This window comes from Somniosus microcephalus, chromosome 19 (genome assembly GCF_052327205.1).
Source record: "Somniosus microcephalus isolate GS21.2 chromosome 19, FLI_Smic_1.0, whole genome shotgun sequence".
Classification (NCBI taxonomy): Eukaryota; Metazoa; Chordata; class Chondrichthyes; order Squaliformes; family Somniosidae; genus Somniosus; species Somniosus microcephalus.
In genome coordinates, this window is record NC_141005.1 from 80,056,048 (window position 1) to 80,075,167 (window position 19,120).

At 45.3% G+C, this 19,120-nt stretch overlaps 1 protein-coding gene across 5 annotated transcripts in view; it reads right to left on the reverse strand.

Moving 5' to 3' along the window:
• The window catches only part of LOC147104952 (breakpoint cluster region protein), an 859,255-nt gene that overhangs the window by 238,783 nt on the left and 601,352 nt on the right, over positions 1–19,120 (reverse strand). For all 5 annotated transcript variants that reach the window (XM_085962106.1, XM_085962101.1, XM_085962100.1 and 2 more), the window contains 3 exons: positions 14,440–14,559; positions 13,681–13,756; positions 9,255–9,359 (listed from right to left, as the gene is read on the reverse strand). In XM_085962106.1, coding sequence (XP_085818232.1) covers positions 9,255–9,359; positions 13,681–13,756; positions 14,440–14,559 — 301 coding nt within the window. The remainder of the gene's footprint in view (positions 1–9,254; positions 9,360–13,680; positions 13,757–14,439; positions 14,560–19,120) is intronic.

The following is a 19,120-nucleotide window of genomic DNA, read 5'->3' on the forward strand; positions in this document are numbered from 1 at the left end:
TTTTTTCCAATTTATAAAAGCCGGCTCACCAGCTGCATGGGACCACTGGAGCACTGTGCTGCCATGCAGCTTAAAGGGAACATTGGTTCTGAGGATGCCACCTTCCACACCAGTGCTTCCGATATGTCTTCCTTTTTCTTCAACTGAGGATTCCCCTTCACCGTGGCTGACAGGGCCCTAGGCCGTGTCCATCCCATTTCCTGCACTTCTGCCCTCCCTCCCAGAACCATGATAGGGTTCCCCTTGTCCTCACCTTCCACCCTACCAGCCTCCACATTCAACGGATTATCCTCTGCCATTTCTGCCACCTCCAGCGAGATGCCACCACCAAACACATCTTCCCCTCCCCTCCCTGCATTCCGTAGGACCATTCTCTTCACAACATCCTGGTCCACTCTTCCAACATCCTCTCCCCTTCACACGGCACCTTCTCATGCAAGCGCAGGAAATGCAACACCTGCCCTTTCACCTCCTCCCTTTCCACCATACAGTACTCCTTGCACGTGAAAAAGCAATTTACTTGCACTTCTTTCAACTTAGTACACTGTATTCGCTGCTCACGATGCAGTCTCCTCTATATTGAGGAGGCTAAGCTCAGATTGGATGATCGGTTTGGTGAACACCTCTGTTCAGTCCGCAAGCGTGACCGAGTTTCTGGTTGCTTGCCATTTTAATTCTACTTCTCATTCTCATACACTGTCCTCAGCCTCATACACTGTTTCAATGAAGCTCAATGAAAGCTTGAGGAACAGCACCTCATCTTTGTGTTCATCAAGTTCAACAATTTCAGATCATAAACACTGCTCCCATTTTTACGGACAGCAGGTGCTGGTAACGGATCTGCTGTTGCCATTTACACCTCCTCTAAACCCATCTTCTGTTTCTGTACTTGTCCTATTACCACCTGTTTTTCCTTGCCCCATTATCCATTTTGTCATTTAATCACTCCTGCCTTCTACCCACCACAGACCTTTCCTTTTGTTCTTTCCTCCCCTCTCACCGCCTCTGTACTTGCTTAAAATCTCTAACTTTTTCCAGTTCTGAAGAAAATTCATTGACTTGAAACGATAACTCTCTCTCTCTCTCTCCACAGATGCTGCCTGACCTGCTGAGTATTTCTGGCATTTTCTGTTTTTATTTATGATTTTGCCAAGTAATTTTATTCACTAAACCATTATATTCTTTTATCCATTTTAACTGTTGTATCAAGGTTGGCATGAAGCTTATATTTGAATGCAAACTGGATTGCAATTACAGTACTGTAAAACGGTCACACAGTTGTTACAGTTAACTGAAAGTGTATTTATGTCATTTGCTGCATTATTATAATATATACATTACAGTGCAGCACAAATCTTTTACAAAAAAAGGACTTAGAAAAACATAGAAAACATAGAGATAGGAACAGGAGTAGGCCATTCGGCCCTTCGAGCCTGCTCCGCCATTCAATGAGATCATGGCTGATCTTCATCTGAGATCTTAGCTGATCTTACCAGTTCAGTACCCCGTCCCCGCCTTTTCTCCGTAACCCTTAATCCCCTTAGCCTTCAGAAATATATCCAATTCTCTCTTGAAAATATTTATTGAATTAGCCTTCACAGCCCTCTGTGGCAGGGAATTCCACAGGCTCACCACTCTTTGAGTGAAGAAATTCTTCCTCATCTCTGTTTTAAATGATTTGCCCGCTATTTTTAGACTGTGGCCCCTGGTTCTGTGCTCCCCTGCCATTGGAAACATTCTCTCTGAATTCAGCCTGTCCAGGCCTGCCATAATTTTATATGTTTCGATGAGATCCCCTCTCAATCTTCTAAACTCCAGTGAGTACAAGCCCAAACTATTCAATCTCTCCTCGTAGGTCATTCCCGCCATTCCAGGTATCAGCCTGGTGAATCGCCGCTGCACTCTTTCCATGGCAAGGACATCCTTCCGCAGATGGGGCGACCAAAACTGTACACAATACTCCAGATGCGGTCTCACCAGCACCTTGTACAGCTGTAGTAAGGTATCCCTATTCCTATACTCGAACCCCCTTGATATGAAGGCCAACATACCATTTGCCTTCTTAATCGCCTGTTGCACCTGCATGCTCTCCTTCAGTGACTGGTGCACAAGAACACCCAGGTCCCTCTGCACTTCCCCATCTCCCAATCTATTGCCGTTTAGATAATAATCTACCCTCCTGTTTTTACCCCCAAAGTGGATAACCTCGCATTTATCCACATTATAGTGCATCTGCCACGTATCCGCCCATTCCCCCAACCTGTCCAAATCGCACTGTAGCCTCCTGACATCCTCATCAGAGCCCACCCCTCCTCCTAGTTTAGTGTCGTCAGCGAATTTGGAAATATTGCATCCAATTCCCTGATCCAGATCATTTATATATATTGTGAACAGCTGGGGTCCCAGGACAGATCCTTGCGGCACCCCGCTGGTCACTGCCTGCCACTCCGAAAACGAGCCGTTTATTCCAACTCTCTGTTTTCTATCCGCCAGCCAGTTCTCTATCCACGTTAATACTTTGCCCCCAATCCCATGAGCCTTAATTTTGCATGATAATCTTTTGTGTGGAACCTTATCGAAGGCTTTCTGGAAGTCAAGGTACACCACATCCACTGGCTCTCCCCCATCTATTTTACCAGTTACTTCCTCAAAAAATTCCAGCAGATTAGTCAAACACGATTTACCCTTTGTAAATCCATGTTGACTCTGTCCGATCCTTTCCCCATTTGTCAAGTGCTCCGCTATTTTATCCTTAATAATGGACTCTAGCATTTTGCCCACAACCGATGTAAGGCTTACTGGTCTATAATTCCCTGCTTTCTCTCTACCCCCCTTTTTAAATATTGGGGTAACATTAGCTACCCTCCAATCCACGGGTACTGTTCCCGAGTCAATGGAGTTCCGGAAGATGATCCTTAGAGCATCTGCTATCTCCAGGGCCAAAAAGGTTGTGATACGTCAAATTGCTTAGTGATATCACTCCAGGAAAATTTTGGTCCATTCATTACTTTCACCTTATCAACAAGAGAAAGAACTTTCTTCTTTAGGGTTTATGGGCTGCTAAAACATGCAAGTTATGAGCATCACAAAGCTCGAGTATTAGCCCTTGATGAGGCAGTTTTCACACCTAAATAAAAGCACTTGTCACAGTGATTGCCAAAAGTGCTTGAACCCAAGCACCTGATGAGGTGAAAAAGTCTCTGAAACATCACTGATTTGGTTACTAGCCGATTTTCACATCAGACAAAAAAAAATCTCAACAAATGGACTGTTTTAGCGAGGCAGTACATTTAAATGAATAAATCCAGATTTTTGCAATTAATTTAAATGTTTTATTCATTTAACAGGGACAGCTATCGTTGAAACAGATGGAATAGGGATTTGTGCACGGAGATTTTATTCTCTTTATTCTTTATCAGTTATTCATTTAAGTGGGCTTGACTGTAACTAAAATGACTTAAATGTGACCCATCCAACCTACTGTGGTCCTTGTATCCGGATGCATGGTATTCGTGGCCATTTTTGTTGGTGGTCACATTGTTTCCCGAGAATTAAGTCTTCACAAGCCACCTAGAACCCTGGTGCTCTCTTACAAAACGTCAAATCTCCTCCCTCTCAAAAGTAAAACTTAATACGATAAAAAGGCACTCTACATTTGCCCAAAACCCAGGTATTGGGGAGAATGCTCCCCACCTACCGAGCAAAAATTTGAGCCTCAAGCACAACTGTACCCCACTGAGATAAAAGTTCATATGGAGAACAGAAACCCCCCCACCCAGAGAAAATCAGTGGCTTGTCCAAAACTGAAGGTCAACCCCCCCAAATCAAAGCAGAATCATGGCACCAAAGGAGGGGGGGGGCACTGAAGGCAGGCAATCCCAGAGCAAAATTCCACTCTTGTAAACCCTCCCTCAGATGGGAGGGGAAATGCTGCTCAGCACATTAAACTCTCCGCACCCCCAATGATTTTGGATCCTGGGTAAACAAAGCTTTCTTCCATCCTCTCCCCTACCTTACCCCTCCTCCGCTCCTCTTTTTCCTCCCTGTCCTCCTTACCTCTTTCCCATTTCTCCATCCACCTCCTCTCCCTCTCCTCCTACCTGCCCCTTTGCCCCTTCTCTTCACTGGTCCAAGCCGGCTTGGCCTGAATACTGCACTTGGTCTTGACTCCCCATGTTCACCACCACAGGAGAGTGACGAGTAATTCAGAATATATAACAATTGCCATTTTCAGCAACTAGATTTTCTTCTTGCAGAATAAGTTTGGCTTGCCCAAGTTTGAAAACATTAATATCTGTAAGTTGTATAGTAGGTCAATATGCACACATATTGTGTGGAGGGGGGAGGGGTCAAAACTTTTGGCTGTACCTGCTTAACAGAACAGCTGTAAACTAGTGGCTTCGCCATCAGTAAGTTTCCCACCTGGACCAATAAGGATCCTGCAGCATAGCTGAATCATTATCCAAATGGTTCACTAATGTCCTTTAGGGAAGGAAATCTGCTGTCTGGCCTATATGTGACTCCAGACCCACAGCAATGTGGTTGACTCTTAACTGCCCTCTGAAATGGCCCAGCAAACCACTCAGTTGTAATAAGCCGCTACGAAACACAATAAGAATAAAACCAGAACGGACCACCCGGCATCGAACTCGGCACCGGCTACGGACACGGTAACGGCACACCCAGCCCAGTCGACCCGGCAAAGTCCTCCTCACCAACATCGGCAGACTAGTGCCAAAATTGGGAGAGCTGTCCCACAGACTAGTCAAGCAACAGCCTGACAGTCATACTCACAGAATCATACCTTTCAGCCAATGTCCCAAACTCCTCCATCACCATCCCTGGGTATGTCCTGTCCCACTCCAGACCCCATGAAGTCTCATGGCTTCAGGTCAAGCGTGGCAAGGAAACCTCCTGCTGAATACCACCTACCGCCCTCCCTCAGCTGATGAATCAGTACTCCTCCATGTTGAACACCACTTGGAAGAAGCACTGAGAGTTGCAAGGGCACAGAATGTACTCTGGGTGGGGGGCTTCAATGTCCATCACCAAGAGTGGCTCGTAGCACCACTACTGACCGAGCTGGCCGAGTCCTGAAGGACATAACTGCCAGTCTGGACCTGCGACAGGTGGTGAGAGAACCAACACAAGGGAAAAACCTACTTGACCTCGTCCTCACCAATCTACCTGTTGCAGATGCATCTGTCCATGACAGTATTGGTAGCAGTGACCACCGCACAGTCATTGTGGAGACAAAGTCCCGTCTTCACACTGAGGACACCCTATCACAGATCACAGAATCTACAGTGCAGATAGAGGCCATTTCGGCCCATCGAGCCTGCACCGACACATATCCCACCCTATCCCCGTATTTAATCCCCTAACACTAAGGGTCAATTTATCATAGCCAAATCAACCTAACCTGCACATCTTTGGACTGTGGGAGGAAACCGGAGCACCCGGAGGAAACCCACGCAGACACAGGGAGAATGTGCAAACTCCACACAGACAGTCGCCCGAGGCCAGATTTGAACCCGGGTCCCTGGCGCTGTGAGGCAACAGTGCTAACCACTATGCCACCGTGCACAGAAGTGCTGAGTGGATGACCCTCCGTCATGTTATGTGGCACTACCACCGTGCTAAATGGGATAGATTCAGAACATATCTAGCAGCTCAAAGCTGGGCATCCATGAGGCACTGTGGGTCATCAGCAGCATTATATTCCACCACAATCTGTAACCTCAGTGCTAAGTGATCCCACAATCAACGGATCAGATCAAAGCTCTGCAGTCCTGACTGGTGGTGGACCATTAAACAACTAACGGGAGGAGGAGGCTCCATGAATATCCCCATCTTCAATGATGGCGGAGCCCAGCATGTGAGTGCAAAAGACAAGGCTGAAGCATTTGCAACCATCTTCAGCCAGAAGTGCTGAGTGGATGATCCACATCGGCCTCCTCCTGAGTCCCCACCATCACAGAAGCCAGTCTTCAGCCAATTCGTTTCACTCCACGTGATATCAAGAAACGGCTGAGCGCACTGGATACAGCAAAGACTATGGGTCCTGACAACATCCCGGCAATCGTGCTGAAGACTTTTGCTCCAGAACTAGCTGCGCCTCGAGCCAAGCTGTTCCAGTACAGCTACTACACTGGCATCTATCCGACAATGTGGAAAACTGCCCAGGTATGTCCTGTCCACAAAAAGCAGGACAAATCCAATCCAGCCAATTACCCCCCCCATCAGTCTACTCTCAATCATCAGCAAAGTGATGGAAGGTGTCATCGACAGTGCTATCAAGTGGCACTTACTCAGTAATAACCTACTCACTGATGGCCAGTTTGGGTTCTGCCAAGACCATTCAGCTCCTGACCTCATTACAGCCATGGTCCAAACATGGACAAAGGAGCTGAATTCCAGAGGTGAGGTGAGAGTGACTGCCCTGGTCATCAAGGCAGCATTTGACCGAGTGTGGCATCAAGAAGCCCTAGTGAAACTGAAGTCAATGGGAATCGGGGGGAAAACTCTCCACTGGCCGGAGTCATACCTAACACAAAGGAAGATGGTTGTGGTGGTTGGAGGTCAATCATCACAGCCCCAGGACATCGCTGCAGGAGTTATTCAGGGCAGTGTCCTAGGCCCAACCATCTTCAGCTGCTTCATCAATGACCTTCCCTCCAACATAAGGTCAGAAGTGGAGATGTTCACCGATGACTGCACAATTCACAACTCCTCAGATAATGAAGCAGTCCATGCCCGCATGCAACAAGACCTGGATGACGTTCAGGCCTGGGCTAATAAGAGGCAGATAACATTTGCGCCACAGAAGTGCCAGGCAATGACCATCACCAACAAGCGAGAGTCTAACCACCACCCCTTGACAGTCAACGGCATTACCATCGCCAAATCCCCCCAACATCTTGGGGGTCACCATTGACCAGAAACTTAACTAGACCAGCCACATAAATACTGTGGTAACAAGAGCAGGTCAGAGGCTGGGTATTCTGCGGAGAGTGTCTCACCTCCTGAATCTCCAAAGCTTTTTCACCATCTCCAAGGCACAAGTAAGGAATACTCTCCATTTGCCTGGATGAGTGCAGCTCCAACAACACTCAAGAAGCTCGACACCATCCAGGACAAAGCAGCCCGCTTGACTGGCACCCCTTACACCACCTTAAACATTCACTCCCTCCACCACCGGCGTACCATGGCTGCAGTGTGTACCATCTACAAGATCTACTGCAGCACCTCCCAAACCCGCGGCCTCTTCCACCTAGAAGGACAAGGGCAGCAGGCGCATGGGAACACCACCATCTCCACGTTTCCCTTCAAATCACACGCCATCCTGACTTGGAATACATCGCCGTTCCTTCATCGTCGCTGGGTCAAAATCCTGGAACACCCTCCCTAACAGCACTGTGGGAGCATCTTCACCACACGGACTGCAGCGGTTCAAGGCAGCAGCTCACCACCACCTTCTCAAGGGCAACTAGGGATGGGCAATAAATGCTGGCCTTGCCAGCGATGCCCACATCCCATAAACTAATAAAAAATATATAAACACTAATGACAGTACCTTTACAATTTGCTGAACAATCTTACTAACTGGCCAGTTTGCAAGTTATTGTTCTTTTTAGAATGATTTGCAACAAAACTAGGTAATCCAAGTGTTAATGGCCAAAAGATGCTTTTAAACATTTAGGTTAGATTCTGGAAGACCAGAGTCTGAGAGTCAGCTTTCAGTGCTGGAAGTACTGAATCTGGCTCCCTTGCCACAGGCAAGGTCACAGACCCAAGTCTTCGGTGGGTCTGTAATTCTGCTACAAGAGAGCCAGATTGTGCAGTGTAAATGCCACATTCCTGGAATCAAAACTAAACACGCACTAGAATAAAAACACTAAATAGAAACAACTTCTGCAGCATCTTAAGGTGAAAGTGTTCTATTCCCCCTGCCCCCATCATTTTGCTCCCTTGAAAACCAATTACCACCCTACATCTTACTTTGCTGAGAGGATGAGGATCATTCAACATTCATCAATTTTGTGAATGCAACGTCATCATTATCAAGCACGAATTGTGATTTGAGAGCATGCATAACAAATACACAGAGGAGACCAAGGAAATCACAGACAACCAACAGCGAGTTTCTACACTGGCAACAATCAGACTGAGCCGCAAGAGATCTCCTTGGGATTTGAAAAAACTGTAACTTTTTTAACACCAATGCCACAGCTGATTAATACCCCCTAGTGGTGATGTGAATCAGTGTTTGGAAGTGAGGTTACATTTCTCAGGAAAGACTGAACAGTCTGGGTCTCTATTCTCTAGAAAAAAAGACTTGCATTTATATAGCACCTTTCACGACCTCTGGACATCCCAAAGCGCTTAACATCCGATTAAGTACTTTTAAAGTGTAGTCATTTGGATGGGACGCCTGATAATGTAGGAAACGCAGCAGCCAATTTGCACACAGCAAGGTCCCACAAGCAGCACTGTGATAATGACCAGCGAATCTGTTTTTTTGCAATGTCGATTGAGAGATAAATATTGGCCAGGACACCGGGAATAACTGCCCTGCTCTTCTTCAAAATAGTGCCATGGGATCTTTTATATCCACCTGAGAGAGCAGATGAGGCTTCGGTTTAACGTCTCATCCGAAAAACAGCACCTCCAATAGTGCAGCACTCCCTCAGAACTGCACTGGCGTGTCACCCTGGATTTTTGTGCTCAAGCCTCTGGAGCGGGACTTGAACCTACAACCTCCTGACTCAGAGGCGAGAATGCTACCAACTGAGCAATGGCTGACACTGAAAAGAGAAGACTGAGGGGTGACCTGATAGGAGGTCAAGAGGGTTTGATAGGGTAGCTGCAGAGAAGATGTTTCCACTTGCGGGCGAAACCAGAACAAGGGGCCATAATATAAGATCGTCACTAATAAATCCAATAGGGAATTCAGGAGAAATTTCTTTACCCAGAGAGTGGTTAGAATGTGGAACTTGCTACCACAGGAAGTAGTTGAGACGAATAGCCTAGATGCATTTAAGCACATGAGGGAGAAAGGAATAGAAAGATATATTGATGGGATCAGATGAAGAAGGGTGGGAGGAGGCTGGTGTGGAGCATAGACCTGTTGGGCTGAATGGCCTGTTTCTGTGCTGTAAATACTCTAAGAGGAAACATGGCAGAATGCCATTAGGGCCCATCTCATACAAAGCCGTGCTCAGATTATCACAAAGACATTCTTTGCTGCTTACCTTCTTTATTGATGGTTAATGGAATGTTGTGAACAGTTTGTAACTTCACACAGGAGTTTGTGAGCATCTGTAGTTCAACGGAGGTGAGGGAAAAACTCTTAAAACCTGAAACAAAGGAAAGACTTTTTAGCCATTGTACTGAAGATACATCATTAGCAGCAGGACTTGGAAAGACAATAAAAAACACATCTTTTTGTTTTGATTTTAGGAATATCAAAATATGATATGACAAACTTATACTAGGAAAGGCCACTGAAGAGAACAACATAACAGGGTTTGAAAGACAATTGTGTTTCTGGGTAGAGAAGGGATTGAGGAACATTCTGAGAAGCCAAATATGTAGGACTGATCATTCAAACTCGTTGTTTTGCTAAGAATTCTTATGAACATCAATTAACACTTGAATTAAAATTTTCCAATTATTTCCTGTTGGAGGTGTCGATTGCTGCTGGGGTGTGGCTCCATTAGTGTTAGTTGCCTTCTGCTACATCATTCTCCATGCGTGAGCGATGACAGTGCCAGTAGGCTCCTTGAAGGCAGAAGATAATGGCCTGCAATCTGCTGAAAAAAATAACGGCATGTGAACGACACACGTCGTTATTAATGTGCACATCAGCCAGCAACTTGTGGTGAGGAAGAGATACCCTGTGAATTGTGAACTGCTACAAGTTGCTGAAGATTTTCACCGCTCCGCTGTTAGCTTCGTGAAAAGGTCATCTCGCCCTTAACCTCCCTGTGATTTTTATGAAGTTGGTGCATTTGCACATTAATGGCCCATTAAACTTGCAACAGAAAGTTAAGTCTAGTAATTAACAGTGCAAGTACCCTTTTAATGTTGTGATAATTGTTAATGACTGCCAATCAGCCTCACTGGCCCAGAAAGTGAACAATTAAAACAGCGGAATCTCATTCTTTCAAGTAGTCATTTGTTGGAGATTTTTATAAAAGTCAAATTTTAAATTTTTAAATGTTTTTTCTTACTTTTTCTTTGTCTCTTTTTTCCTCTCTCTTAGTGCAAATCTTTATTTCTCTTGCCGTACCTGATTTGACTCTAATTCACCCTTCTCTCAGACGTAGCGCTGTTTATTTCTTAGTCCTTAAACCTCATTGGTCAACGATATAGACTGTTGGTCCACTGTTCACTAAGGTCCCAGATGCCCTGGCCATGCACTTCCAGCAACTTACAAGGCAACATTTTTTGAGCAAAAGGGTGCAAGGAAAGGTCTAATTATCTAAGAAAAAAGCAGAGAGCTTGGAGACAGAGCTGGCTAAATCGCAATCGGAGTGGATTGCAAGCAGAGTGGAAGCTGAGAATTTGGCGATAGTAGGAATTGGGTGGAGAGGAGGGAGGCAGTTTCTCATGTCCAACTCAAAAGAAGGAGTGGAGCCACAGAACCCGAGGAGTCTGTTAAGTATCTAATGTTTAGGTTCTTTGTATTAAGCTTGAGTAAATAATTTAGTCTTTGGGTAGTTTGCTTTGAGAAGTGAACACAAAAATTGCAGTGTAGTTTAGACCTAGTTAACAGCAATTATATAAATCACCTTGTAGCTAAGTAGTTTATTTTAAGTTTCTAATTAGAATGGAGGGACAGCTACGACCCATAGCCTTCAATTCCTGTACCATGTGGGAACTTCAGGACGCTTCATATGTCCCCGAGTCCCATATTTGCAGGAAGTGCCGACAGCTGCTCAAAGTCATGCTGAGGGTTTCTGAGTTTGAGGGGCAGCTGGATTCACTGCAGGGCAGAAGGGTGGCTAAGTGTGCCTGAGCCTGGCACCGTGAGCTAAAGGACAGCACAGGGGACTGCAGCAAAGTGTAGGATTGCAGGAGTAATTGAGGATCAATGCCCTTCCCTCCAACATAAAGGTAAGAAATGGGGATGTTCGCTGATGACTGCACAGTGTTCAGTGCCATCCATAACTCCTCAGAAAATGAAGCAGTCCATGCCCACGTGCAACAAGACCTGGACGATGTTCAGGCTTGGGCTGATAAGTGGCAGGTAACATTCGCGCCACAGAAGTGCCAGGCAATGACTATCTCCAACAAGCGAGAGTCTAACCACCGCCCCTTGACATTCAATGGCATTACCATCGCTGAATCCCCCACCACCATCCACATCTTGGGGGTCACCATTGACCAGAAACTTAACTGGACCAGCCATATAAATACTGTGGCAACAAGAGCAGGTCAGAGGCTGGGTATTCTGCGGCGAGTGTCTCACCTCCTGACTCCCCAAAGCCTTTCTACCATCTACAAGGCACAAGTAAGGAGTGTGATGGAATGCTCTTCACTTGCCTGGATGAGTGCAGCTCCAACAACACTCAAGAAGCTCGACACCATCCAGGACAAAGCAGCCCGCTTGACTGGCACCCCATCCACCACCTTAAACATTCGCTCCCTCCACCACCGGCGCACTGTGGCTGCAGTGTGTACCATCTACAAGATGCACTGCAGCAACTCGCCAAGGCTTCTTCGGCAGCACCTCCCAAACCCGCGAACTCTTCCACCTAGAAGGACAAGGGCAGCAGGCACATGGGAACAGCACCACCTCCAAATTCCCCTCCAAGTCACACACCATCCTGACTTAGAAGTATATCGCCGATCCTTCATCGTCGCTGGGTCAAAATCCTGGAACTCTCTCCCTAACAGCACTGTGGGAGAACCTTCACCACACGGACTGCAGCGGTTTAAGATGGCAGCTCACCACCACCTTCTCAAGGGCAATTAGGGATGGGCAATAAATGCTGGCCTTGCCAGCGATGCCCACATCCCATAAACAAATTTAAAAAAAAGAGAAACTGTTTCCAACGGCTGGAGGGTTGATAACGAGAGGGCACAGATTTAAGGTGATTGGCAAAAGAACCAGAGGCGACATGAGGAAAAACTTTTTCACGAAATGAGTGGTTAGGATTTGGAATGCACTGCCTGATAGGGTAGTGGAAACAGATTCAAAAGGAAATTGGATAAATACTTGAAGGAGAAAAAATTGCAGGGATATGGGGAAAGAGCGGGGGAGTGGGACTGACTGGATTGCTCTTCGAAAGAGCCGGCGCAGACTCGATGGGCCGAATGGCCTTCTTCTGTGCCGTTATGACTCTATGACTCACTGGAGGCAGGTACTCCTTTTAAAGCTGCAGCTACTAATTGTGTACTACAGGCATGGAGCTCCTCAGACTCAGAAGGGGAGAGACTAGGGAAGGGGAGAGAGAGAGAGAGAGAGAGAGAGAGAGAGAGAGAGAGAGAATAGAGAAAGGAAGAGAGAGAAGGGAAGGGAAAAAGTGAAAGGGAGAAAGAGGAGGAAAGGGGAGAGAGAGAATGGAAGGGGAGAGAGAGAAGGGAAGGGATGGGGAGAGAGAAGGGAAGGGATGGGGAGAGAGAAGGGAAGGGATGGGGAGAGAGAAGGGAAGGGAAGAGAGAGAAAATAGAGAAAGGAAGAGAGAGAAGGGAAGGGAAAAAGTGAAAGGGTGAGAGGAGGAAAGGGGAGAGAGAAGGGAAGGCATGGGGAGAGAGAGAAAAGGGAAGGGGGAGAGAAAGAAGGGAAGGGAAAAAGGGAAGGAAGAGAGAGTGAAAGGAAAGCATGGGGAGAGAGAGAGAAGGGAAGGGGAGAGAGAGGGAAGGGGAGAGAGAGAAAGGAAGGGGAGAGAGAGAAGGGGAGAGAGAGAAGGGAAGGGGAGAGAGAGAAGGGAAGGGGAGAGAGAGAAGGGGAGAGAGAAGAGGATAGAGAGATAGAAGGAGAGAAATAGAGGGACAGAAGGAGAGGCAAGAGAGAGTGTGCGTGTGACTGCCTCTTTAATGGGCTCTGCCGAAGTTGTCAATCAGAGTTACTACCCAGAGTTGAGAGCCTACCCCTATAATATGGTGGATGTATTCTCCCGAGCACCTGCCTGGCTAAACCCTGCACAATGCAAACAGAATAGAACGACAGCAACAAGCAAAATACGGCAGATGCTGGAAATCTGAAATAAAAACAGAAAATGCTGGAAATATTCAGCAGGTCAGGCAGCATCTGTGGAGAAACAGAGTTAACGACAGAATAAAATGACACCCTGGGTTATCAGATGTTACAGGGAGTCATCCTCTCACAACAACATGCGATGTTTGAGGTTATACGTAACGAGTCTGCCTTTGTATAAATAATTAACTTTTCAATTCACGTTTCAAGCCAGATCTGTTCTAAACTGCTGGCTTTTATTGTTGAGAAAAAAAATCCTGTGTGAGCCTTGGGAGGTAATCCCTTATACATGAATCTAGTATTACAGTAATATTGTAAATTTAAAAAAATCAACTCTGGCAACAATTGAATCTACCACAACAGTTTAGAGCTATACTGGGAAGTGTTTTATCTACAAGCCACTGGGACGCTTACAATGTTGTATTGTGGACTTTGTCTAACAATCTTTGCAGAAATGAAATAAAATCACTTACATTTCTTTTGCTGTTCCCGAATGATTTCTCTCCATTCAGCCCTTTCATAATCTGATGATATCAGGAATACATAGCTCTACAGATAGAGAACAATCTCACATGCTCAAGAGGTCACCATAAAATAGTACACTTTATCAACATATATAACACAGCCCTACAAACTGGGCAAGTTAGCAGTCTAACTACTCAGACACGCACCCTAAACCATTATCTAAGAAGCAGAATGGGCGCCTCTCACGTGGGAGAAAAACATAAAAAGTGGAAAATACGTGTGGGGAATTGATATGCTTTATTCTGAATTTTCTCCATGTTCTTTCCTGGTCTATATCGTCTCAGCTGTTTGCATTCAATTTAGTCCAAAATGTTTCTGCTGTGGACCCACATCCAGGAGATTCTAGGCTCAGCCTATCAATCATATTCAAATATGACCTTTTAGAGAAATCAGACTGTAGTGGGTTGAACCACAGAGTAACAGGATGTGGGTTGTGGCCACAATGTGCTGAGTTTCTGACTTCAATCATACTGCTGTGGTGAATGCACTATGTGGAGGCCGAAAGATGAAAATCCAGAAACCTTCATTCCTGGACCACTGTCACACACATTCTAGTGAACAGTTTGACAGCAAGATAGGGAATAGTTTGGGAAGTACTATCTTAATCCTCACTCAAAATCATTCAAGGTTTTTTGAGTATGTCCCAGTCAGTGTGGATAAGGGGTTTGTAATGTCCAGTCCCAGTGACTGTACATGATGACACTCACCTTGCCGTGCCTGTTATGCACTCGGAAAGCCATGTTTGGAGACATCAACAGCAACAGTGATTCTTGTTCTGATAATTTCTTTTTCAGCCGTTCAATCACTTTGCTGCCTTTATTGGCTCTCTGTAAACAAAAATAAACCACAAAATCAAGACCAGTACCTTCAGAGCTGCAACTTTAGAATGGGTGGAAAGTTTTATTGAAAAGCCCAATATCTGTCAATTCCCAGATATTAAAACAATATAGGTTATGAAAATTACACTGTAACTGAAGTTTGCAAATCCCTCCATGGCCCTTCGCCACTCGACCTCAATAACCTCCGTTTGCCCTACGGCCAGGCCTACTTAGAAGGACAACACCTGCAGACAGAATTAACTTGTGGGACCATGTAATTAATAGCTAATTCATTCAGTTTATCACCAAATATAGGATATACTAATAGATTTTAAATCTTTGAGCTGGTAAAGCACCCAGTCCTCTGAAATTAGTGGGTAACATTGCAACAGTAACTAGTGGTAACAGGCACTATTCAAGTTAAAACACAGGATGGTGCTGCTACCTTTAAAAATAATATTATAAGAGCTCCTGTTATTCGTACGTGTTCCAGAGGTAGTGCTGTTACAACAAATATAGATAAAAGGCATAACATTTCCTCTGAATAACCATTAGCAATGTCATAGGAGATTCACTACTATCCCAAAACAACAACCCGTATATTTTACTACACACATATAAGCTTTTCTTTTGGTTAGTATCTCCCCTTTTTTGAATCCCCTATAACACCCTAAGTAGGTGGACAAATTACCTCTTTCTATGCCTTTATCCATACTGCTGTATTGAACAGGAATTGTAAAGGAGTGGAATGGATTGAGTCTCTTACTTCCCAAAGGTTTCTGTAGAAATGTGCCTTGACCTTCACCTTTGAGCCTCCCTCTGATACCCCTCGCCTTCCTGAGATAGGGAATTCATTATTTGGTGAATCATAGGCATGTACTGTGTCCCAACTCACTGTGTTGCAGTACATCGCCCATGATACCAGCCCACACTGAAGAGCTACAACTTTTGACAGCAGCAGCTATCGTTGGATACAAATACAAAAGTATCCTGTAATATCACGTGACCCCTCACCTTCTCGTCAGTAAATTCTAACATACATAGAAGGTGAAGCTGTCTTTGAAACAAACTTGAAGACTCAACATTATATTGTTCAATCTTCTCCTGTAAACAGTGGTAAGAGTTGCATCAGCTACCAATCATCGTGATAGAAGGGGAGGACTAGAATGAGAGAATTCATTCTATAAACTTTATAAAAGAATTAAGCAGTTATTTAAAGTGCTGAAATCCAAGATTTATACTGGAAGAAAATGATAGATAATACATACAGTTTTGTAAGTCTCTTTGTTTGACAACACTTTTAGACTAATCTTTATAATAACTTTTAAAGAGAAAAAGCCGAGGGGGACTTAGGGTAATTTAATCCAGATCCAATTTCACATGGCGTCTAGGAAACCGTCTGCAGCTCACAGACACAGACGACAGCGAGCCAGAGCCACAAACTGTCTCTGACACAGCAGATAGACTTTACTTATATCCTTAAAGCACTTAAAATTTATTGCACCTTAACTTCAGGGCAATCTTATAAAGGAGATTTTTTGGCTGACACACACACACACACACACAAAAGGACAGCCATACCTCCTGGCTCAACAGAATGTGATGTAATGCATTATGATGTGGATTTTCAGGCAGCACAGTATGCTTAATGTTCCAATAATGGTTACAAGCTAGTGCCTGAAATATATCAACTCAACATAAACAATGAACACCCCCAACCATGCACAATTTGTCCATCTGTGCCAAGCAGAATATAAATATAAAGTAAAAATATTGGTATAACCTACAATCCATTTTATCAGCAATGACCCCCAGGCATGTCACAATCGGATCAGAGGCTGATCCTTGGCAACAACCATTTCTTTACTGAAACAGTTCTTTGAGAATTTTGTGTTTGTAAGGTGAGGGATGTTAGTACTGTGGAATGGAACTTTTACCATTTCTGACAGTTTCCATAAGTATCACACACTCCCAGGGCAGGTACAGCACCGGTTAGATACAGAGTAAAGCTCCCTCTACACTGTCCCATCAAACACTCCCAGGGCAGGTACAGCACGGGTTAGATACAGAGTAAAGCTCCCTCTACACTGTCCCATCAAACACTCCCAGGGCAGGTACAGCACGGGTTAGCTACAGAGTAAAGCTCCCTCTACACTGTCCCATCAAACACTCCCAGAGCAGGTATAGTATGTGTTAGATAGAGTAAAGCTCCCTCTACACTGTCCCATCAAACACTCCCAGGGCAGGTACAGCACGGGTTAGATACAGAGTAAAGCTGCCCCTGCACAGTCCCATCAAATATTGCCAGGGCAGATACTGAACAGGTTAGATATAGAGTAAAGCTCCTTCTACACTGTCCCATCAAACACTCCCAGTGCAGGTACAGCACGGGTTAGATACAGAGTAAAGCTCCCTCTACACTGCCCCATCAAACACTCCCAGGGCAAATACTGCACAGGTTAGATATAGAGTAAAGCTCCCTTTACACTGTCCCATCAAACACTCCCAGGGCAGGTACAGCACGGGTTAGATACAGAGTAAAGCTCCCTCTACACTGCCCCATCAAACACTCCCAGGGCAGGTACAGCACGGGTTAGATACAGAGTAAAGCTCCTTCTACACTGTCCCATCAAACACTCCCAGTGCAGGTACAGCACGGGTTAGATACAGAGTAAAGCTCCCTCTACACTGTCCCATCAAAAACTCCCAGAGCAGGTATAGTATGTGTTAGATAGAGTAAAGCTCCCTCTACACTGCCCCATCAAACACTCCCAGGGCAGGTACAGCACAGGTTAGATACAGAGTAAAGCTCCCTCTACTCTGCCCCATCAAACACTCCCAGGGCAGGTACAGCACAGGTTAGATACAGAGTAAAGCTCCCTCTACACTGTCCAATCAAACACTCCCAGGGCAGGTACAGCACGGGTTAGATACAGAGTAAAGCTCCCTCTACACTGTCCCATAAAACAGTCCCAGGGCAGGTACAGCACGGGTTCGATACAGAGTAAAGCTCCCTCTACACTGTCCCATCAAACACTCCCAGGGCAAGTACAGCACGGGTTAGATACAGAGTAAAGCTCCCTCTACACTGTCCCATCAAACACTCCCAGGGCAGGTACAGCACGGGTTAGATACAGAGTAAAGCTCCCTCTACACTGTCACATCAAACACTCCCAGGGCAGGTACAGCACGGGTTAGATACAGAGTAAAGCTGCCCCTGCACAGTCCCATCAAACACTGCCAGGGCAGATACTGAACGGGTTAGATACAGAGTAAAGCTCCTTTTACACTGTCCCATCAAACACTCCCAGGGCAAATCCTGCACAGGTTAGATATAGAGTAAAGCTCCCTCTACACTGTCCCATCAAACACTCCCAGGGCAGGTATGGCATGGGTTAGATACAGAGTAAAGCTCTCACTATCCTGTCCAACAATGTGCGTCAGCCTCAACCTCAATAGCGCCTCTGGTCTATCAGTGTGATGATCCATTTCCCATCCTGTGGTCTCGGATTTGTTTTCCTCTGATAGTGCACTGCTTATGCATTCACGTAAAAGTGCCAATTTAACACAATTGTTAACCTATTTAAATAAATTAAACCCATTAATGACTAGACTAAACTAGCGCATAAAGGAATTGATACAAATATAACAATCAGCGTATTACCAGAAAAAAGTAAACCGCTTCATTGAGAGTCTAGGGATTGTTTTGGGCTCTGGGCCCATGCTCACTGGGAAATGGATTGATCCTGCCCAACTCATGTAACATGGGGACCTTATAGCCAATAGACAGGGTAGACTTTTATCTTCTGTTTCTACTAGGACAGAACTCTCCGTATCCATTTTAAGAACTATCCTTCCACCATAATAACTTTCATTTATATAGCGCCTTTAACATAGAAAAATGTCCCAGAAGCAATCATCAAACATACATGAACAGAGTGAAGAAAGGAGCTGTTAGGAGGGGCGAACAAAAGCTGGGTCAAAGAGATGGGTTTTCAGGGGGTGTTTAAAAGAGAGGAGGAGGATAGGTTTAGGGAGGGAATTCTGGAGTGTGATACCTAGGCGCTTGAAGGCACGGCCGCCAACGATGGGACAAGGGGATTGGGATGCACGAGAGGCCAGAATCAGAGGCACATACAGTTTGGCAGGGGAGGTTGTAGGTCTGGAGGAGGTTACAGAGTAAGGGAGGGGTGAGGTCACAAAGGCCTTCAAACACTAAGGATGAAAATTTTCACCTTGAGGCATTCGGGTACTGAGAATGACTTTTTTAAATGTAGGTCAGCAAGGACAGGGGTGACTGGTGAGTGGAACTTGGTGCAGGATATGTTTTTGATAGAGTAAATAAGGAGATACTGTTTCCACTGGCAGACGGGCGGTAATAAGAGGACACAGATTGAAGATCATTGGCAAAAGAATTATAGAGATGAGGAGGAACTTTTTTATGCAGTGAGTTGTTATGTGTCAGGCTACTTGTCCAATACCAGTCTTCAATAAGCCCCAGTTTCTTCCAGCTAAACAATGGAAAACTGAAGCTGTCATCGTTGGCCCCCACCACAAATTTCATATTGAG